The sequence below is a fragment of the Drosophila mauritiana genome, chromosome 3L (genome assembly GCF_004382145.1).
Source record: "Drosophila mauritiana strain mau12 chromosome 3L, ASM438214v1, whole genome shotgun sequence".
Taxonomy (NCBI): Eukaryota; Metazoa; Arthropoda; class Insecta; order Diptera; family Drosophilidae; genus Drosophila; species Drosophila mauritiana.
This window is the reverse complement of record NC_046669.1, coordinates 1,579,276-1,600,421: the sequence shown is the minus strand read 5'-3', so window position 1 is coordinate 1,600,421 and position 21,146 is coordinate 1,579,276. Positions and strand designations below refer to the sequence as shown.

The window sequence follows — 21,146 nt, the reverse complement described above, 5'->3', positions numbered from 1 at the left end:
AATTCACCTGCCCGGCGAAATCATATTTCTTGTTGCCCAATCGTTGGAGGCGTGGTCCCTTCCCCCATTCCCCGTCCCCCACTCCCGCCATACCCACTAACTTGGCCATATAGAAACTGGGACTTACTCGAAGAGCTGCTCGATCGCTGAAGACGCCTCTTCCAAAACAACATTGTGTTCCTCCTCTTTGGGCGCTGATAAGATCGTCTGCTGATTGGTTTCGTTATTTCGTTATGTGATCACTGACTATGCGGGTGTGGGTCTATGGCGAAACGATCCCTCTCGCGGAGCAACACAGCTGATTAGCATAAGCTTCGAATCACTCAGGAACCGAGTTCCCCCGAAACGTATCTTTCAGATACAGCCACGGCCGAATGGCAACTGCACTTGCCCAACGCGCACGACAAATTGAGACATTAGCAGCCGGCCAGCGAGGAAAGTTATGAGCCGAGCTATGTGGAGCGGATTCGATTCGTTTTTTTTAGCCAGCCATAGGCCCTGTGGTCTCAGGTGTCTCAGGTGTCAACTGGAGGCGAGGTGTGCTCAATTAGCCGCCCGGTTTCAGCACTTCCGTTAAGCCGAGCAACTCGGACTTCTGGCCCGCTCGACGGTTAATTAACGAATAAAAAGTCGCTCCGCTGCCTCGAAAAAAATCTCCGAGCTCGACTTGAGCTCTGCCGCCAGCTCTTCTCGGCTGACGCGCTGGCTCGCTGGCGCGCTGGTCTTCCGCGCTCCGTGCCACAATGGAAACGAACTGAAAATGTGAAAATGTGCGGCGCAGTCGGCGCTCCAAGGGGCAGTCGTCGCACATTGGGGCCAGTGGGGACATAAAACAGGTGTAAGAAGCCCAGACGATCTGAATGCGAGCGATGGATATGGCACATAGCCCATGGGCAGATCGAGTTGGATATGGCGCGTTTTATGGGTTTCCAGGGTGCGGACACAATTAGATGTTCGTAAAAAGCGACGTTTTATTTCCCTTTTCAAACGGAGTCCACTCCGCAGACTCGTTTCTGGCGCGCTGGTGACAAAATTATTAATTATCTCACAAACACTGGGCAAACATGGCTAACAACTGGCTGGAGTTATATGGCAGTATCAGTGGTATCACTTGTTTACAAGCTGGTTAGCCCATTAAAAAGCTATCACAGAACTGAGTGTTAAACTTAACGTGTAATTTTAAAATATTATTAATATTGTTCAACAACTGAAAGATGTAATTCAGTGTGGCGCTGACTGCGCAGTCGCCGTCGGCGTCGCAGTCGGCGTTGCGTTGGTGGCGGTTCACTGCATTTCGCTTGTTGCTGCCCCAAAATGTGGTATCAGCAACAACAAGAGTCTGGCCAAATCGGCCAACAACAACGATCGTTGGCTCGTGCAGAGTTCACAATGCACGCAACCTGCAAGACAGGCGACTATTGTTTATAGCCCGCTTGGATATGTTTTTTTTTTGCTCTTAACTCTTTCTTCTCGCTGGCTGCCTGCACATTTATTACTTAACGCTTTGATGCGTTGACGGTTTGATGGTTCGTTCTTCTTGGCCATCAGTTGCCCAGTTGCCCAGTTGCCCGCTTGCCGTTTGCCCCTCCGTTTGACATAGTGCACTTGGCCATAGTCGCTCGGTTTGGGCCCCTCATCATCATCGTCGTCGTCCTCATAATCAGCCCTCTTTTTGCTATATGTTCATCAAGCGAATCAGCGTAGCGAAGCATAAAGCCAAATTAACATAAACAACTTCTTTTCGACTTCCATATCTTCTATACACGGAAAATCGCTTTGTAATAACAAGCCATCTTCAATTCACGATTGTCACATATTTATAGTTTGTGATTCATGTTGAAATACTTTCTCTGTAGATACATTTCTTTGCATTTAAATTTGCAACCTACTCACATTTCATTCTTAACACGATCCTAATTTCGTTCAGTGTGCTGCACGGCTTGCTGCTCGCAATCGCCCACCTGGCCAAGTGCTCCTCCGCCCCTCATCTTTTGGCCATTTCCTATGTGGCTATGTGGCGGAATTAAAGACCCTTTACCATTTACCATATACCATCTAACTACTTTCCGTCTGCTATTCTTCTACTGTCTAATTGGAGTACGAATATGAATTTCATTTGTCGGTAGTTTGTATTTTGTAGTTTGTATTTTGTAGTTTATAGTTTGTTTTGCTTTTCTACGGTTCGGGGATTTTTCTTGTGACAGGTCGGAATTATTGGAATCACTAGAGGTACTGCTCTATAACACTGCTCCCAATGGATGATGTTTCATCTTCATTGCACAACTGGAACTACATATTTAAATATACGTTTTTGCTTACCCACCACAATTGTTTTTGGCTTGGCACCCCACCCACTTATTATGCACTCTTGTTGCGCGATTTAAATGTGAGTTATAAATATTTATGGACGCAATGAGCGCAGTCATGTGTGAGCCCGCTAATGGAATCCCATGTTGCAATCCGAGTGCAACTACGGCACCTGGTAGTTATGGCACCCATATATTGTAGCCACCATTGTTGCGTTGCTATGTCTGCAACGCAGTAAACAAGTTGGGAAAACAGCGGCACGCGCTCATCCCAATTATTTGAGGAGGATGTCGCGACCTTTGAGGAAGGATTACCGCACCGCGGACTTCGAGCAGCTGAGCAGGATGATCAAGGAGCATCCGCTGATGAAGGAGCCCGGAGCGGAGCAGCAGCATCTCCATAAGCTCCGTACCCCGGAGTACCGAACGAAGTGCGTGATGAGGGCTTCCTTGGATGACATTGCCTTGGGGGTAGGTGCCTATCATCCTTCATGTCCAAAGAAATCAAGCCATACAGCATGTTTATCCGCCAGATCAATCTGTACAAGCTGCAGCTGGACACGCCCATGTCGCCCACCCTGGAGGCACCGAATTATCTGAAGGAGCCCGCTTCCTCTGCCCGCTCCGCCCACTCCGCCCGTCCTCCAGCCACGCCCTTCATCAAGGTGCTGCTCCGAAAGTCTCCCATCGTGGTGCTCTTCGAGCGGCGCAGCATGACCGCCTTGGCGGACACGGAGGAGGGTCGCCAGGTGATGGAGGACAACCGGAAGTACGACGAGCTGCTCTCGGGAACGGACAAAACGCGGAGAAGCGTGGATGCGGACACCCAAACCATGACGGCGCTGATGAAGTCCAGGCTGGTGAACACCGAGCGGCTGACCACCGCCCAGATGGGTTCCTATGTGTCCAACTTCGAGATGTACGACACGTACACCGACCTGGAGAAGTCCACCACGAGTGTCCAGGTGCAGGGCGAGAAGAAGATGGAGATAACCACCTACCACGTGGGCGGGGTGGATCAGTTCGTGGGGATCAACAGCCTGCCCGGCTTTCGACTGGCCCTCATGCTGACCATGCGCATCCTGGCCAGCAATGTGTTCGAGCCGCAGCAGCGGAGGTACAGGAACATGGCTCCTCCAGATCCCTTGGCCGAGGACGTGAAGTTTAAGTACCGACTGGGCCTGCTGTGGCGACTGAGCCCCCCCTCGTCCGATCCCAAGGTTCACCAGGCGGTGAGCGACATGAGCTTCTGTCCCAGTAATGGGGACATCATGGCGGTGGCCTACGGGGTGTACAGCCACGGCAAGGTCAGCAAGTTGCCCAGATCCGGCTGGGTCTACGTGTGGAACATCAAGAACCCTGTGAACCCGGAACGACGCTACCACTACCAGGTGCCCGTGGTCACCGTCGAGTTTTCACCCACCCAACCTCAACTGCTGGCCATTGGACTGCACAACGGAGGTGTGGAGGTGAGGGATATTTCTGGACAGGATCTGCCCCCACTAGCTGTATCACAGCGTTCGTCCTCCCCATACTTCGAGCCCGTAACGGCCATCAAATGGATCTACTTCGAGGGCGATGTTGGGTGCAGGAACCCGCACATTACGCCCTTCTTGGCCACCTCGCAGGCGGGGGCGGTGACCAAGTACCGGCTGATCAACAGTCCCAATATGCTGGGACTCGAGCAGCAGCGTTTGCAGCGGGCGGAGGGCGAACTGGAAGGGATTCCCATCGAGCGTCAGCCTCCGGCGGCTTCCCTCCTGGCCAACAGGCATCCGCAGTGCCTGGAGATTGTGCTCGATCCCGTCCAGGCGGACATATACTACGTGCTGACCGACGAGGGTACTCTGTACAAGTGCTCCACGAACTATCCGCTGCAGCACCTGGAGCTGAGGCAGGTGCACGATGGACCCGCCGCCTGCATGGAGTTCTCCCCCTGGTCACCAAGGATGTACCTCACTTGCGGCAGTGACTGGTGAGATCTACTGCCATTTCGTCCCGGGTTTCTCTATCCTCACTCATGCGTCCCCATCAGGTGCATTCGAATCTGGCTGGCTGGAATCCTGCTGCCCATCGTGACCCTTCAGCACCACCTGTCCCCGGTGCACTGCGCCCGCTGGAGCCGCACTCACTCCACCATCCTGGTCTCGCTCAGTCGCAGCACCGTGGACATCTGGGACCTGCGCAATAGCACCATGAAGCCGGTGTCCTCCACGGTGATAGACGCCGACATCTTCTACACCACCTTCAAGTGAGTTCGGAGTCTTCTGCTTGAGTGATCCTTTCGTATCTCCTCGCCTTCCAGGTTCACCCACTGCGGCCGTTCGCTGGCCGTGGGAAACGAGGCGGGCAACCTGCTGATGTTGTCCTTCGAGGACATGCCCTTCCCGCCGCACTTTCAGTACAAGCAGCTGAAGAGAGCCATCTTCAAGGCCCTTTCCATGCAGCCCGATCTCCGCAAGCAGGTGAAGAGCGTCGGCTACTTCGGCTATCCAGGTGGGACGAAGCAAACGAGGGCTTGATTTGATTTGATTGATTTTATGTATTATGCTTGACACGAATAAAGCCACCAAATATAAATCCATTTCTAATGCATTGGCGTTTTCCTTTCGGGCTTGAAGGTTTAATGCTCATGATATGGATACAATGGCAGCCCAACATTAAAGCTCAGCTCTTAAGGCCTTCTCCCTATCGGAACTAACCCACACCCGAGCTGCTCTTATCGAGCACCTGCATTTACAATGCAAAGCAGGGGGTGTAAGGTAGCTCCCGGCACCTTGGGCATGTGATAGCCACCAAGTTCAAGCCGACCAAGTTTGTGGTTTGCGGCGGAGGCGATGACGCCGACGACGTGGCTGGCTTCCCCAATTTGAGCTGCTTAGTTAGTTGGAATAGAGACGTCCGCCATGCCCCATCGACTGCGGCAGAACCTGCTGTTGCCCCAACCGCCCACGGTGGTCCTGCACGATCCTCGCACCCACCTGCGGCACCTGCCACCCGCCTACAGTGCCGCCCAGACTCCGCTGAGCAAGGAGCGGGACTTTGGGGCGCAGGTGCGCTACTACCTAGAGGCGCCTCGCAAGCCCAAGTTCCGACCCTCCAAGGTCATCTTCGTGGGCGACTGCTCCGTGGGCAAGACGGCCATCGTCAATCGGTGAGCATGGCATGGCATATAAGCATTACTACATTAATTAACTTACACAATCATACGCAGGTTTTGCTACGACAAGTTTCAGTCGAACTACAAGGCCACCATTGGCGTGGACTTTGAGCTTGAGAACTTCAGCATTCTGGGTCACAAATACAGTCTGGAAATGTGGGTCAACTGCCTAGAAGGTGCTATCAGTTCGGTTTTGAAATGTGCTCTACTTGCAGGTGGGACACTGCTGGTCAGGAGCGCTTCAGGTGCATCGCTGGAGCCTACTATCGCAATGCAAGTGGTAAATACCAACTAGTTAAATCATTAGTAGAGAGTTTTAACAATACAAATCCATAACCAAAGTGATTGTGGTCACTTACGACATGTCGAAGAAGGATTCGCTGGAGTCGGCAAAAAAATGGCTAAACAGCGCACTCAACTACAATGCAAGCAAGAGACCCTTGGTTTTCCTGGTGGGCACAAAAGCAGACCTCTTGGTAAACCACCCTTCCAACAGAAGATTCAAGTAATAGCACCTACTTTTCAGTCGAAGGAGGAGTTTGTACGCATGGAACGACTGGCAGGGTTGGCAGCCGCCGAGCTCCAGGCGGAATATTGGTCCGTTTCGGCTCGATCTGGCTTCAAAGTCACGGAATTATTCCAAAGGATCGCTGGCCTGGCTTTTGAAGAGGCTGTAATGCAGGAAATTAGGTCGATTAAGAATAAACCTCAGGAACAGGCCACTCAGGCATCTGTTAAATCGCAAACTTTTGGTGAGCCTCTATTGGAGAATTACAATCCTATCAGCTTACAATTATTCTTATTTAGATTTACGCAACTTCTTTGGTAGCCGCCTCTCGCCACAGAAAAGTGGCTGTGCTTGCTAGCCTGCAGATTGTACAACTTGTATTTTTAGCTAAACGTAAGGCATTGAATAAAACATTTTAAAACAAATTGGTTAATTCTTTCGATTTAAATTTGAATTCAAAATGTACCGTTTCTGCTTAAGCACCGTCAGCGTTGCCACACATTTTAGCGTCTGTGTTGCACGCGCACAGTGTCAAGATAACAAGCCAGATACAGCTAATATGTGCCGCAGCAGTGTTGCCAAGCGCACTGAATGCGTGCAAAATTCCAGCGATCTGGCCACCCTCCTGTCAAAACGGGCTTCCGCCTTTTGACAACTGCCCCTCAGTTTTCCTTTTCATTTCTTTTTCTCGTAGAAATGCCACCCAAAAAGCCAACCGAGAAATCCGGTAAGGGTTTTTCATTCAAAAATATGCGAAAAATGCGTGAATCGATCAGCAAAAGGAAGGCGACAGCTCAGCCCATCAGAGGGCAATCGAATTTGTGCGAAATATTGTGATTTTAAGGCATAAATGTGTTCGAACAGATAATCCATAGTTTCGGCCACGTGCGGTGTGTCTGCGTGGTAATGTCCAAGTGTGTGTTTAGAATGGGATAGTACAGCAACCGAGTGAGCAATCCAAAGTAAAATTTATTCGAATGGAGCTGAATATGTCGGAAAGCGTCCCATTGCCTTGCTGATCGATCAGGCCTAACCTTACTTTGTGCGTCGAGAGCCGAACATGTTTACTAATCCGTGGACTCCGCGCTCCTCTGTTTACAGCCAAGCCTGGCGACAAGAAGCCAGAGCAGAAGAAGACTGCTGCGGCTCCCGCTGCCGGCAAGAAGGAGGCTGCTCCCTCGGCCGCCAAGCCAGCTGCCGCTGCGCCCAAGAAGGCTGCTGCCCCAGCGGCCAAGAAGGCTGCTCCGGCCGCCAAGAAGCCAGCGACCGCCGGTGCTGCTGCCAAGAAGCCCGCGGCCGTGAAGACGACCGCGGCCAGCAAGGCCAAGGGCAAGGATGCCAAGAAGAAGGTCCTCGCCGGCAAGAAGCCCCAGTCCGTGCTGGCTAAGCTCTCTGCCAAGGCTCGTGCTGCCGCCAAGGCCAAGAAGGGCGTGAAGCCCGTTGCCAAGCCCGCCAAGGGAACCGCCAAGGCCAAGGCTGTGGCTCTGCTGAACGCCAAGAAGGTCCAGAAGAAGGTGTGCATCAGCTGCTTAATATTGAGGAGATCCACTCGGACTAACCTCGTACTTTCTTTGTTGCTCTTTCCGAACAGATCATCAAGGGCGCCTTCGGCACCCGTGCCCGCAAGATCCGCACCAACGTGCACTTCCGTCGGCCCACCACCCTGAAGCTGCCCAGGAGTCCCAAGTACCCCAGGAAGTCGGTGCCCACCAGGAACCGCATGGACGCGTACAACATCATCAAGTACCCACTGACCACCGAGGCGGCCATGAAGAAGATCGAGGACAACAACACCCTGGTCTTCCTCACACATCTGCGCGCCAACAAGAACCACGTGCGTGCCGCAGTGCGCAAGCTCTACGACATCAAGGTGGTCAAGGTGAACGTGCTCATCCGCCCCGATGGCCAGAAGAAGGCCTATGTGCGCCTGGCGCGCGACTACGACGCCCTGGACATTGCCAACAAGATCGGCATCATATAAGCGCTGAAATCTGCGGTAACGTGTGGAATGGGCATCGCGTTCTACATTTTATATGTAGATTCTTTTCTATAAACAAAGTAATGCTAAGCTGACACGGTAGAGCGAGGATGAACGTTTCAAAGTTGTCTGGGTTTAATAAAACCACTCAAAAACTAAGTGTGGGTTTTCAATATGGGCTCTATGGGTTCTGAGTTTCTTTCAGGTTTCTCTTTCAGATTGGATACTTTTAATTTTAACGCTCGATAAAGGTGAGTTTTTAATACCTAACAATCTTCCAATTTGCTAATGCTAACTTCTATCGCAGGCTGTCTTCAAATGGGAAGCTTAACTTGCTAAACGAAGAGGTAATTAAAATTTCATTTTGTAATATTAATGTATAACACTTAGCTGATGATATTTCGAGTAGGAATCTCATTGAAATAACCATGAAATCAATATTGTCTCAACTGATAATAGCATTATGCTCAAGGAAGCTGCACTCAACCAAACCAAGCTAATCAAGATCTTAATTCGTTTCAGTTTTCAATTTGGCTCGTATCTGGATCCTTGGATATGATATCCTTCAAGGTGTGTATATTTCGGATGCAGTTGTTTAAATTGTGATCTGCTCTGATGATATTTCGAGTAGGAATCTCATTGAGCTACCTGTAGCTATGAAATCAATTTTAATCTCCCACTGATCAAATCATTTCATACAACAAAGGCTTCTCTTAAAGTGCTCTATTTAACAATTGTTTATAATTTATTTCAGTTGTGTCATTGTTTCCCGATTCTCCGGACTAACTTCTTATAAGGTGTGTATCTGGTTTAGTTACTGACAGTTAAGAACTATCTTCATTCTGATGATATTTTGAGTAGGAATCTCATTGAGCCTCAGTCATTCGTTGCTTTGAAATTAATTTTGTCTCTCACTGATTGTGCAAGCATTAAAGCAATATGTCGTTGCAAAGCATAACTAACCAAGTGTTTTTTTATTTTACAGAAGTGACCCGATGAATGGATTAATGAATTAATTCTTAAAGTACATTTAAATGAAATAAATATAGAAATAAAACAGAATCCTGAACCTAAACAATTGTACTTTTTATTGCTGGCACGCGTATCTTTAGTATCTGCGGAACTGCTTCCTGAACTTATCATAATGGTAGTCATCTGTGGCTCGCTTGACTCCATTGGGATTCGTCTGGTGCTGTGCGGATTTGTTGCCCTCCCTTTCCTCCCGCTTGCGCCTCCTTTGATCGCTGTTGTCCTCGATGTTGACTGGAAGTAACAAAGGTTTAGGATCCGCGGAAACGTTTCACACTTGGGTACTCACATCGATTGTGTTGCATGAAGTTCACCGCCATGTTGGTGGGCACGAATTGCGAGGGTCCGTCCTTCTTGTTCTTGGCGTCCTGCAGAAGCTTCTGCTTGGCTTCCTCGGTGGCCTCTATGTTGCGGATCTTGGCCACAATGCCCAGGTCTACTTCAGGAATGCCATTGAGCATCTGGTTGGACAACATCTCCTCCGATCTGTGCGAGGAGGACTGCCTTAGGTGGTCGGGCAGGGCGTACAGGGCGGCATCCTCGGGGGTCAGGTACTTGTTCACGTCCCCGTCGTCCTCTGCTGCGTCTTCCGTGCCGCCTCCCTTGCGCTTCTGCAGCTCCTGCTCGATGTACTTCATCATCTCCTCGTCCTCATCCCGCTTGTTCGTCTCCGCCGAGAACTGCGTGCCAATGCCCACGTCGTAGGCGTCGTCCGCCTCCTTCATCTTGCCTGATTTCAGCTGCTTCATGTTGACCAGACCACCGGTCTTCACATTAAAGGGATCCTTGATGGCCAGCTCCTCTTCGGGTGCGATCTTCTTGCCCAGCGCCAGTCCCACAAGGCTGACGCCATTGGGTCGCTGCCTGAGGCGCTGGCGTTCTTTGATCTCATCTAGCGTTAATCTGTATAGAAATGAACACTTTAGTATAATTCATTTATAATTGTTTACGGCTTACTGTTCCTCCTTTTCCTCTTCGTCTGAATTCTTGCGTTGCCTTAGGTTTTTCCGCCCGGCTTTTTTGAACAACACTTTGGTGGTGGCTTCTGCTTTTGATTCCTCTGCATCACTCATGACTTTAGACTAATAAATCTATATATTTCTTAAAATATAGAAAGTGTAATATTGTTGTTTACGTTTAGTTATTAGTGTGCCCGTTCCGCCGATTTTAGCCGATTTCCACTCCACTGATAACATCCACTTCGTTGCTATGAACAGGATCCACTCATGTTAACTTCATCGTGGGATTGTCAGCTAGGGAACATTTAGGCGACATTAGTCATCTGGTCACACTGAGAGCGGCATATTGTCGCAAATCTAGTCGAATATTTTGACAAAAAGGAATAAACTGTTGAAAAGTGAGGAAACCTAGGGAAGCCAGCGCTCGTATTGCAGCGCGACAGGACATATCACAGAGGTGAGAAAGCCAGGCAAATCGAACACCACACGCACTGCAACTGAAATTGATTTTTCGTGTGGTGCAATTGCAGCGTTGGTGGAGTACCCAGTGGCCGCCGGGAGTCGTTGATAGCTTTGAGGAACTCGCAGGACATCGCCGATCAGCATGTACAACGGCATTGGCCTGACCACGCCCCGTGGCTCCGGCACCAATGGGCACGTCCAGCGGAACTGGGCATGTGTGCGGCCCGGGAAGAAGGACAAGGACTACCGCGCCGAGGACGACACGAAGAAGCTGGACGCCCAGCTGAACCGGCCGCCGAACAAGGAGATCCTAGACCACGACCGCAAGCGCAAGATCGAAGTCAAGTGCCTGGAATTGGAGGACATTCTCGAGAAGCAGGGGTGAGCAGGGGATATGGGCAATTACATGCCAGTATGTAATGTCAATCCGGGTTATATAACGCTGGCCTGGGGCTGTTGCTTCCTTCGCTGTTTATGTTTACATTGGCGCCTGGTAGCTGCTCCTGCACGCCAGAGAGCGGACGCACACGCGCCGAACTGAGCACTGAACTACCCCCAGCCCGGTTGCGAGCCACCCCTACGCGGGCAGGGCCTCCTCCACCCCCTCGGTGCGTCATATGTGAGCACTCTTCCGGTGGCCCGAACTCGGCTGGTGGTGAAAAAAGTGCATTTCAGTTGTAGAGATTATTTTGAGTGGAAGACATCCGCATGTCCGGGCAAGCGGACTAAAATCTAAACACTCCTTAGCTAATTTAACAGTCTAGATAGGTGATACATCATCCACATTCAAGCCTTATTGAGCTAATCAAGTTAGTCTTAAAGGTAGAATTAGGAACTTCAAATTAATAGCCCTGCTAAATATCTTATCCGTTGAAATTGAATTATTACAGACACACCCCGGAGGAAATCAAGTCGCAGGTGGACTCCTTCCGCCAGAAGTTGATGGGACAGGGCAAAACAGATCTGGCCAAAGATGAATTCGGACGCGTAGCGTAAGTACCACGCTTTTAATAGCTTATGTAATTTAAAGCAAAACGTGCGCCCAGTAGACAAATCAATAAGCTCTTAAACAAACCGAAGGCCTGCTCAAATCTCGGCCAGCGCACGACAGCTGTAAACCACATCCAAGATGAGACATGCGCCGCCGCAGCGCCCAACGCGCCACCCCTTCTTTCATTCATTCGGGGGCCAATCACAGGCGTCGCGTGGTAGAGAAAAAGCTGCTGCAAAGATTTTCCGGGATGCGCTCGGCTTTCAGTCACTTCAAGTCATCCAAAGCCACAGCAAGTTGGCCAAAGCGCTCAGGAAACGCCGCGTAGCAGCCAGATATATTTACACACAAATTAAAAGCAATTAACGCCTGCTAAAACGACCCAATAAGTGCGTGGCGTGGACGGCGAGGAGCTGGTGATGAAGATGGCGCAGAGGAGCCGTCTCAGGGGACCTGGTAAAAAAGGCACGATTAGCGCTGGAAAATCGCTGGAAAAATCGATATCCGCCCCGTCAGGAGCTCAGCACGAAATGCATCCATAAGTCTACCAATCAAGAGGAAAAACCAAAATAAAACACGATATCCCAATGACCTGGAGGGAGGGCTCGGCACCCAGCCAGCAAAAGCCCTTCAAGTGTGCCCGAGGAGGAGTAGCTCTGCATATGCACCCGTTGAATGAAAACCCAGCGGTGGTGGTGGTGGTGTTTGTGTCGAATAGCCCTTGGTTCACCCCTAAGTCAGCATTGCCAGCCGCTTTCGAGCCGCGGATTAAGCACTCATGTCGTCGTCGTCGTGTCTACTATTCTAGTGGTTGTTGCAAGTGCTAAGAGTGGAACCCCTTTCATGGGGCAGCAGGGGCAGTAGGAGTAATGCTCGATACCTAAGCCGAATGAATGCAACAAATCACTAAATAAGTCTTCCAAACATAGTCAGTAATTAATTAGTATAAGTCGCGAAGTGGAGAAGGCAAGTGCACGAAGTTGCAGCAGCGGAGTAAATCAAATAACCATAATCCAATGTCTCCTAAAAACTATCCAACGTCTTCCAGATGAATAAGGATTTATTAAAACATCACGGTCTCGCGAAATGTAGCCGAAAGTGTGAACCAAATATATGCTAATCCATCGTCTTCCAATCGTAACCGATGAAATAATAGCAAAGTATCTTGTAAAGGATAACTATTTTTGTATTTATATAAAGCATAAACATTCTGCGAATCCATTGTCTTCCAATTACATGGATTTAAACATATATTATATATAACATAAAAAATAAAACGAACGCGAATCAAAAATCCGAAAACAATTATAATTAAAATCCTTCGTCTTCCAATAACATGGATATTTAAAGTTGAAATAACGTTTTTTCAAAATAATTACAATTAAAGTCAAAATACACGCGAAATAAAATATATTAAAGCCCAAAATCCACTGTCTTCCACACACATGGATTAAAACTTTACGATAAATACGAATAAACTGCCTTTATACAGGCAGCTCCAAAGACATCATAAGTGAAATACTTATCCTTAAAGGCAAAAATGCTCTCCTCGGAGATTTATAGCAACACCACCACATCCACGGCTACGGCTGCAGTGGGAACCACAGCGACTGCCTCGGCGGCCACTGCATCCACGACGACAACAACGACGGAAGCCACCACGGTGAAGGTGGTGAAACCGAAGAAACGCCGCAAGCGACGCAAACGCGCAGGTCACGCAATTACCACCACCACCACAGAAAAGAGCGCCGCCATCAGCACTCCCGGTAGCAAAACGAGCAGTCCCCGCACCCAAACCGGGGAGCCCGCTTCCTCTGCTCCGTCTGCCACCTCAAATGGGGCCAGGAAGACCAAGGCACCCTACTTCCAGCACGACAACCGCGAGTACCTGGCCAAGTACGAGAGCTTCCGTTTGACCGCCCACACGTGGAACTACGCGGCGGTGGCCAGGAAGTTTAAGCCCTTGCGGCCGGCGTTGGCAAGCGGCGCCAACAAGACCAGGCGACCAGCAGTCTCCAAGAGGACTCACCCGGACTGCGCTTGCGCCTGCCAACAGAAGGACCAGGAGCCGGCACTTGAGCCGGCCCACCGAACAGCTGAGAACTCTATCCAGAAGGAGCTGCCGCCTTCGTCACAGATGAAAATCAATATCGATGGCAGCGTCCTGCTTGAGCTGCTCAAGTATTCCTCGAGCAGTCTGCTGGGGACACTGCTGGGAGCCGGCAGTGCTGTGGCCACAAGGTAGCCACTTATTGAAGGGGAACCAGAATATAAATACATTTAGTTTTTATGATTAAGGCATTTACTTTTTTTGGCACTTTATTAACTAAACGAACCATTTTCTATTCCAGTGCTCGTGACACCCATCAAATAGCCGAGGCTCAACAGCAAAAGAACGCCAGGTTGCGCGAGGCCTTCAACATATCCGAGTACTTCGTCGAGGGCAGCAGCTTCGACGGCGATCGCAAGGCGAAGGAAGACCTGGCCAAAAGCGTGGCTCTCCAAAAGGAACTGGACGCCCAGCGCGAGAGCCTGGCAGCGGCGGCAGCTGCCGCAGCAGCCGGCAAGGACAAGGAGACCGGGAAGCGGTACGCCCTAGTGCGCACTCCTTCCCGCGAACGGGATCGCGATGCTGGCGATGCGGCAGCCAATGGCGACGAACGCGATCATGTCTCCAAGACGGACAAAAAGAAGCACAAGAAGCGCGCCAGAGAGAGGTGGGTAGATGGTAGCGACTTGTACGACTGGTGGATTAACTTTTGGATTTGGATTTCAGTTCGGCCAGTCCTGAGCGCAAGAAGAAGAAGAAGTCGAAGAAGCACAAGAAAGAGAGGTAAGAGTCCTGGCCGGAATCCGAAACTTGAATCCCTCGACAACCGTAGCCTTGTGTTTGTTTCCTTTGCTCTTTGTTTGGACTCTACAGTCATGACTTTTGATTTCGTACATAGTAAACTGTAAACACGTGCGCTTAGAGCGTGAAAACCAATGATACTATGTAACTATCAATCAACTGCTTAATACATTTTGTTTTTCGTCTCTACTCCTTCTTTTACATTGCATTTGAAACCACAAAAGGGACTCATATGAGAAAGAAAGTAAAAAGAAGCGAAAAGCCACGTACAAATGACTCACACTTAGTTTTAACCAAGCTAACACTATCCAACAAGCTATAAGAACCAATCCAATCAAGTGAAATGTTTCAAATGCCTTTCTGCAATATATACTTTCGATATCCTAACACTTGCCAAGACTATCTTTTATTTGAATCGGTGTGCAGCGAGAGTGAGTAGAGTGATCAGGGATATAAGTACGTATGGGTTCTCCACTAGCCAACACTTCACACGCACCCACCCAACCACTCGAAACCCCAACCCATCCCATCAGATCCAAACTAACCATCTAACCTGATACAACTGATCACAGATACTCCCCCACAATTCGCCCATTCACATTCCCCCAAACTCTGCCCGGCGGTAAGTAATAATTCGATTCTACAATCTACAATTAAACCATAGAAATTGCATTGCCAACTTAAACTACAATACCAAAAACAACAATTAAAGAACTACTAGAACTTACAACCATACAATAAACGATAACGTTAAGAGGTCTCTCTGTGTGTTGCAACAATTAAAAGCGAATTACTTTCTCATCTTTCTTTCTATTATTATGATTACCTTCTATAATGTTAAGACAAAGCCATTTGCGCAGTTTTCGATGAAGGTAAAGCACTGAACCACAAGTAAACCAACCTATTTATACATTGCTGCTAACCAGTACTTTGGAGCTCTAGACTTTCGGCTACCGAAAGCGCCCTGTCCAATCTGTGTCTCGTAGCCAGCACCAAAGAACACTTTCGAATAGCTGTCGAATGAACGTGCCCTTGCGGATCCACTCATTCTTATCGAACTCCACCCTTCTACTTGCAGTAAGTCAAAGAAGAAAAAGTCGCGCAAGCGCAAGCACAGCGAGAGTGGCCTGGACAGCGACCGGGATAGCGATGAGGAGGATGACAGCAGCGAGGAGGAGCGACGCGAGTCGAAGAGTGCCCGAAAGAAGGTCAAGAAGGACAAGGTAGGCAGGAGCTAAGGCTCCCAACCTGTGCACATTAGCTATCAGGAGCTGGAGAAAGGTGCGAGGAGGGAGAGCCCATGAGCGGAGGTCATTGTTGGACGAAACTAGTGCGAGATTGGGTGAATCGAACGCTCCAACGAAGGGCTCTCTGATCTCTGGGGCTCCTTCTCCTTGACACCCAACTGCAAATATTGTAACATATGCATATTTCTATTCCTTTATTGTACGACTCATCCCTTGACTAACAACCAACTAATTATTACGTCTGACCCAACAATCCAATCCGAATGGAAGTACTGCCTCTCTCTATATATTTACATATGATATTATTATTACCTGTATATGATGATAACTCGTCTGACTTTTCGTTTCGTTGTTATAATTGTTCACCAAATATTAAACATACGCCATTTCTTCTCTTGCTTATTTACTTCTTTTTCCACCAAATGAACATTCAAAATATCGATTGACCAAATAACCAAGTACTGAACTATAATCCTGCATAAACCGTTCTCTACCTTATAAATACTAAAGCATACTACTTAATTAGTAATCAAAAATTACCAAAACTCACCCACAAATATTGTAAAAGGTAAAAAGGCTGCAAACGCATTCTAGTATAACCTTATGATTTCCCTCAATTTTCTACCAAATTTTCTTTCGTTCGTATAGATGCTTAGAAGAATATCATTATTGTCATGGAACTATCCACGCCCACTCCTTCCGAGTGAAATACCATGTGCTGTGGATGGCTCCAACATTTTATTTTATTATTCCAAATTTTCGTTACACGTAGATTGTCTTTCGAACAACAAAATCATTCCAAGATATTTAAGAAAATTCAAGAAACGAAAAATTTACATTTTGTTTATGAAAACCCTTGGCGCTTCATTAATATAGGATAGCTTTCAATGGCTCTCTTGTAGTTTTGTAAGTACTTTCATTTGACTGTTCTCTTTAAGCTACTTATAACAACCATATGATACTGATACCTAGTGCGCAGTGATAGCCGATCGAAACTGTTGTACAAATACAGAATGCAAAATGCAAAACTGTTTCCAGTCCTAGAGAGAGAATGCTTGCGAAAGTCAAATGCTGCCAAATTGAAAGCACCAAATTCTAACTTCATATGTCTATCATGCCATAAAGAATGAACTATGTTTGACATTACTGCTAACAGTTAGACTCTTAGCAAGAGCGCCTAGCACTCAAGTCGGCCCACTAACACTCCATACTCTTCTATTATGCAGAAAAAACGCGACAAGAAGCTGAAAAAGAAGTCACGCGCACGGGCCACTTCCTCGGACTCGGAGCCCACGAAGTAAGTTTAAAGTCGTATAGTTCTAGAATGAATAACTTATGTTTGTATAACCTAGCTCTCCCTCGCGGAAGGAGAACAAATCGGACAGGTCCCGTGGGGCAAAGGCTTCCAAGTCCGATGACAAGGCTCCGCAGCAGGAAAATGTCATGCGCAGTCGTTCTCGCGAGCGCAAGGATACGAAATCCAGGCCACTCGAAGCCTCCATAGACAGTCGTCAACACAAGCCGAGGGGACGATCAGCGGCTACTCCACCGCGCAAGAAGACGGAAAGACATCGAGAGCGCTCTAAGGATAGGCAGCGCTCCAAGGAGGAGCACAGATCGAGGGACAGACAGCGATCTAGGGAGAGGCAGCGGTCTAAGGAAAGACAGCGATCTAGGGAGAGGCAGCGGTCTAAGGAAAGACAGCGGTCCAAAGAAAGACAGCGCTCTATTGAAAGACAGCGATCCAAAGAAAGACAAAGATCCAAGGAAAACCAGAGATCCAAGGAAAGACAGCGGTCCAGGTCGAAGGACGTACTGAGATGCAAGGAGAAACCGCAATCCAAGGAAAAAGAACGATCCAGGGAAAGACGTCGATCGAAATCTAAGGATAGACAAAGGTCCAAGGACAGACTCAGGCCTAAGGATGAAAAACAATCAGTGGACAAAAGGCGAGATAGATCCACGGATCGGAAGGAAAATCAACGTTCCAACGTGCGGCAACGGTCGAATGAGAGGCAGCGCTCGAAGGATAGGGAGCGCTCGAAGGATAGACAGCGTTCAAGGGAGAGGCGACGCTCTAAGGATAGGCAACTGTCCAAGGATAGGCCAGGCTTAAAGGAAAGGCAGCGTTCCAACGAGAGGAAACGATCAAAGGAGAGACAGCCCTCCAGGGAAAGACAGCGTTCAAGGGAAAGGCAGCGCTCTAGGGAGCCACTGCAATCAAAGGATAGGCCACGTTCCAAGGAGCGGCAGCGTTCCAGAGAACGTCCAGCCAAGGAACCCCGGCCCACACGATCGCCAAGAGAGCGCAGTTCCAAATCAAGAGACGACCGCCGACAGCGGTCTCCTACCAATGCTAGCAGGAAGCAAAACGATGACACTAAATTAAGCCGCAATGCCCGATTCAAATCGCCACCCAATTCCCCAGGGGCGCTACCGAAGAAGTCGGTGCCAACGCCAGCCTTCAATCCCTTTAAAGCGGCCGAGGACACTGTTAACGACATCCTTGGCACAAAGTCGGTGATGGTGGCCCTGGAACAGACTAAGCGAAAGCGGGCGGCTTCCAGCTCTAGCTCGGATTCCGGCAGCTCCAGTAGTAGCTCGACTTCCTCGCGTACGCCATCGCCTAAGCCCACACCAAGGAAACAAAAGAAGAGGAGCAAGACTCCAGAGCAAAAAGAGGTTAAGAAGGAGGTCAGCCCCAAGAAGGAGAGCCGCGTTAGCGTGAAACGGGAGCAATCGAACTCCCCGCAAAAGTCAAAGTCAAAGAGCAAGGTGGACGACCCGAGTCCCAAGCGTACGAGCCGTCGTTCTCGCTCCGTTTCCTCTGAGCTGCGGTACTCGCCAGCTGAACGTCATCCGGAACGCTACCACGACATTGTGCGGGACAAAACGCGACCGTCCAAAGTTAGGGAAGCCCACTCGACGAAACCCGCTCCAGTGGTCCGCCTGAGGGCACAAAGCGACGACGGCAGCGATGCGGAAACAGGAGTAGATGGTGCCGCCTTAGAGGAATTCCAGCAGAGCAGGCGAGAACACGAGGAACAGCAGGAGCTGCGCATGCTGGAGCAACTGAAGTCTGGGATAGCGGCCAAGGCCAAGCAAAAGATCAAGATCATGGAGAAAGACCCGGCCAAAGAGGGCAGCGAAGTAAGTGGCAGTGACCAGGTGACGGCTACCAAACGTAACTCGCTAAGCGAATTCCTTGTTGCTAACAACGTGACCGCTTTGATTAACACACTGACTACAACAACGGTAACACTGACAACGACGCCCCCGCCGCCTTTGGCGGTGATTGTGCCGCTGGAGCAGCGCCAGGAGCAGCCTCAGCAGCGGGATCCTGATCGAGAGCTGTCTGTGCCTGTGGAGGATCCGGTCAAGAAAAGGGACACCAGCACACCGCCCGTTTGCAAGACGCCCCAAGTGGCGGCGAATGGCGACGCAAAGAGTCCGACATTGGTTCACAAGAACCACGTGCACCACAACAGGCCGCCTCCGCAGCATATGCATCACCACTCGCAGCAGCAGCATCACCAGCATCCTCCGGGGAAGCGTATCTTCCACAACCGCACGCTGAACAATAACCCTAACAGTAGACATAGTACTAACAACCCTCATGCATGTGTTGGTGGCGGGGTACCTCATTCGAATTCCAACAGTAGCAATAGCGGCGGGAACAGCAACAACGCGGCCATGCTCCCGTTTCTGGCGGGTACTCCAGGCACATACAATCGCACCACAAACCGGCTCAACCACGGTCCCCTGCTAACCGCCACACACTACAACATCTGCAAGAACCACCAGCACAGCCTGCAGCAGCAGCAGGCGCACCACCTGGCTCGTGGCCTGGTCTACAACTCGGCTCTCTTCGGCCATGGACAGCGTCATCCGGGACTGCTGTCCCTGACGGGAGCTGGTGTGGGCATGAATGGGCCAGGTGCTCCGCTGTTGGGTCATCCGTCGCATGTCCGGGGTGGTGGCGGGCCCATTAGCTTCAATGCGGCGGCGGCGGCTGCGGCTGTGGCCGCCAATAGTATTAGCTACCTTCATCATCACCATCAACACCAACAGAAACCGAAAATCGTTATAAAACCATTCAAAATTCACGATCCACAGCCCCTAGTCGCAGCGCTCGCAGACAGCTCACTGGTGGATGCCATCGTCTCCAAGGTATCCACGGCCACCGTGGCGGCGGCGGAGAGTGCGGCCCGTAGAAGCCGCAGTCGCGATCGTCGGAGTCGCAGCAAGAGGCGCACCAGCACCAGCCATCATCGACATGACTCCAGCAGTGAGTCGAGATCGTAAGTCTTGGTTGAGCAAGTTTCCTAATGCAGACTAATGATAAATCTTATCCCTCTTCGTAGGCGGTACAGCACTTCCAGCAGTCGCACCGGATCGCACAGCTCCAGATCCGGGTCGCACTCCTCCCGCTCCAGCTGCTCCTCGAACAGCAGCTCGGGCAGCTCCTCCTCCGGCAGCGGATCCGGATCATCACAGTCCGGCTCTCGATCGCCCTCCATCCCAAGGCGTCGCGGCTCGCCAAGCTTTCTGGACAGACGTCGCATAACGAGGTAGCTTGGCAGGATTCCTGCCCCGCCTTGGTTGCCCTCATTATTTCTTTGAATAATCGTTTTCTTTTACATTTTATTTGTTCTGTACATTTTATTTCGTAGCCGTCGATCGCCGCGCAGCAGCACAAGACGCTAGTGGCTGCTAATATCCATTACACGATTGAGTTACAATAATTGTACACCTTATTTATACAGCACGAACTCTTGATTTCTTCTAAATGATTTTATTTTTTTCAGCCGACTCAGGAACTACTTATAATTTGATTATCTTAACTACTCGCCAATCTTCTTTTATATAATTGTAGCTATCCAATTGTGTGTCATCCTGATTTCTCGTAATTAAGCCAATCCACAAATAAACTTTGCCACTTTGATTTCTTTTGTTTGATTTTTAGCCACTGCTTTTGTGTTCCTTACGATTTTCAGTTTGGTGAGTTACTTTCATATTTTCCCTTCGGTTGTTAAGCTTGCTATGCGAATCCCATACTAATCTATTCATTGTGCTTTCAGCGCTCGCAAGCGACCGATTCCCTATCACCACAAGGCGAACGCCGAGGGCGAGGTGGAGGAGGCCTCGAGTTGCTGCTCCAGTTGCTTTAGCCGTGCCAGCAGTCCTGCCACGCCCCTTCTCACGCCCCTGCGCAACAGCCGGAGTCCGTCGATGGTCGCCTTCTGAGTGTTAACCGCGTCGCTGCGCAAGATGTGCGGCGAGTCCTGAGGCACGGGTGCCCCTCAATCATCACCATCATCGTAGTCACCTCCTCTAGTCAGACTCCTAGTTTTAAGATAGTTGTTATGCGCATTTAACTTGTTTTACACTGCATTCCGTAGCCCTAAGTTAGTCATCTGCCCATGAATTTACTAGCGAAATTATATTGTAGCGCCGATATTAGGCCAATAATACTCGTTCGTAAGCCTTTGCTCGATTATTTGCTAGTTCTAAGCTGCGTTTTAATAAAAAACAGACATTATTTGTTGCATCTCAAAAAGTTTGCCTTGCTATTTCTAAGTGGGATCCATTGTGCGCATGGTCGGGAGCAATGGAAATGGGATGTTGGATCGACGATCGTCGCTACTTGTTGAG

At 49.6% G+C, this 21,146-nt stretch overlaps 6 protein-coding genes and 3 non-coding genes across 17 annotated transcripts in view; 7 read left to right on the top strand and 2 right to left on the bottom strand.

Annotated features, from left to right (window-relative positions):
* Positions 1 to 617, bottom strand: part of LOC117140461 — a 40,764-nt gene extending 40,147 nt beyond the window's left edge. Inside the window, exon 1 of the mRNA XM_033303404.1 lies at positions 128 to 617. Coding sequence (XP_033159295.1) covers positions 128 to 173 — 46 coding nt within the window. The 5' untranslated portion in view covers positions 174 to 617. The remainder of the gene's footprint in view (positions 1 to 127) is intronic.
* Positions 618 to 2,502: 1,885 nt separating this feature from the next.
* Positions 2,503 to 4,828, top strand: LOC117140755 (WD repeat-containing protein 78). The gene is made up of 4 exons (XM_033303837.1): positions 2,503 to 2,777; positions 2,840 to 4,281; positions 4,342 to 4,557; positions 4,612 to 4,828. The coding sequence occupies exons 1-4, from the start codon at positions 2,595 to 2,597 to the stop codon at positions 4,826 to 4,828; spliced, it is 2,058 nt and encodes a 685-aa protein (XP_033159728.1). The 5' UTR covers positions 2,503 to 2,594.
* A 383-nt stretch (positions 4,829 to 5,211) lies between these two features.
* LOC117140572 (ras-related protein Rab-34) lies at positions 5,212 to 6,366 on the top strand. The gene is made up of 6 exons (XM_033303572.1): positions 5,212 to 5,460; positions 5,521 to 5,622; positions 5,682 to 5,746; positions 5,809 to 5,942; positions 5,993 to 6,218; positions 6,274 to 6,366. The coding sequence occupies exons 1-6, from the start codon at positions 5,213 to 5,215 to the stop codon at positions 6,330 to 6,332; spliced, it is 834 nt and encodes a 277-aa protein (XP_033159463.1). The 5' UTR covers position 5,212; the 3' UTR covers positions 6,333 to 6,366.
* A 226-nt stretch (positions 6,367 to 6,592) lies between these two features.
* On the top strand, positions 6,593 to 8,111 carry LOC117142118 (60S ribosomal protein L23a). The gene is made up of 3 exons (XM_033306013.1): positions 6,593 to 6,701; positions 7,076 to 7,488; positions 7,566 to 8,111. The coding sequence occupies exons 1-3, from the start codon at positions 6,671 to 6,673 to the stop codon at positions 7,953 to 7,955; spliced, it is 834 nt and encodes a 277-aa protein (XP_033161904.1). The 5' UTR covers positions 6,593 to 6,670; the 3' UTR covers positions 7,956 to 8,111.
* Positions 8,112 to 8,331: 220 nt separating this feature from the next.
* Positions 8,332 to 8,415, top strand: LOC117142140. The gene has a single exon (XR_004459533.1). It is a non-coding gene; the product is annotated as a small nucleolar RNA Me28S-Am2634 (small nucleolar RNA).
* A 138-nt stretch (positions 8,416 to 8,553) lies between these two features.
* LOC117142139 lies at positions 8,554 to 8,645 on the top strand. The gene has a single exon (XR_004459532.1). It is a non-coding gene; the product is annotated as a small nucleolar RNA Me28S-Am2634 (small nucleolar RNA).
* A 137-nt stretch (positions 8,646 to 8,782) lies between these two features.
* On the top strand, positions 8,783 to 8,877 carry LOC117142138. The gene has a single exon (XR_004459531.1). It is a non-coding gene; the product is annotated as a small nucleolar RNA Me28S-Am2634 (small nucleolar RNA).
* Positions 8,878 to 8,894: 17 nt separating this feature from the next.
* LOC117142116 (telomere length and silencing protein 1 homolog) lies at positions 8,895 to 10,154 on the bottom strand. Its single transcript, XM_033306012.1, has 3 exons — positions 9,939 to 10,154; positions 9,271 to 9,884; positions 8,895 to 9,215 (listed from the first exon to the last, which is right to left on the bottom strand). Exons 1-3 carry the CDS (start codon positions 10,052 to 10,054, stop codon positions 9,061 to 9,063), a joined length of 885 nt encoding a protein of 294 aa, XP_033161903.1. The 5' UTR covers positions 10,055 to 10,154; the 3' UTR covers positions 8,895 to 9,060.
* Positions 10,155 to 10,259: 105 nt separating this feature from the next.
* LOC117142111 (serine/arginine repetitive matrix protein 2) lies at positions 10,260 to 21,051 on the top strand. 9 transcript variants are annotated; one of them, XM_033306002.1, is made up of 11 exons: positions 10,260 to 10,397; positions 10,471 to 10,783; positions 11,293 to 11,394; positions 13,745 to 14,110; positions 14,170 to 14,226; positions 15,323 to 15,467; positions 16,718 to 16,788; positions 16,844 to 18,641; positions 19,608 to 19,792; positions 19,856 to 20,062; positions 20,573 to 21,051. In XM_033306002.1, exons 2-11 carry the CDS (start codon positions 10,545 to 10,547, stop codon positions 20,736 to 20,738), a joined length of 3,336 nt encoding a protein of 1,111 aa, XP_033161893.1. In that variant the 5' UTR covers positions 10,260 to 10,397; positions 10,471 to 10,544; the 3' UTR covers positions 20,739 to 21,051. The 9 variants fall into 9 exon arrangements, with proteins under 9 accessions (XP_033161893.1, XP_033161898.1, XP_033161896.1 ...); XM_033306007.1 differs by adding an exon at positions 12,957 to 13,634 and having other exon boundaries at positions 16,844 to 19,792; XM_033306005.1 differs by lacking the exon at positions 20,573 to 21,051 and adding an exon at positions 20,165 to 20,438.
* Positions 21,052 to 21,146: the final 95 nt, after the last annotated feature.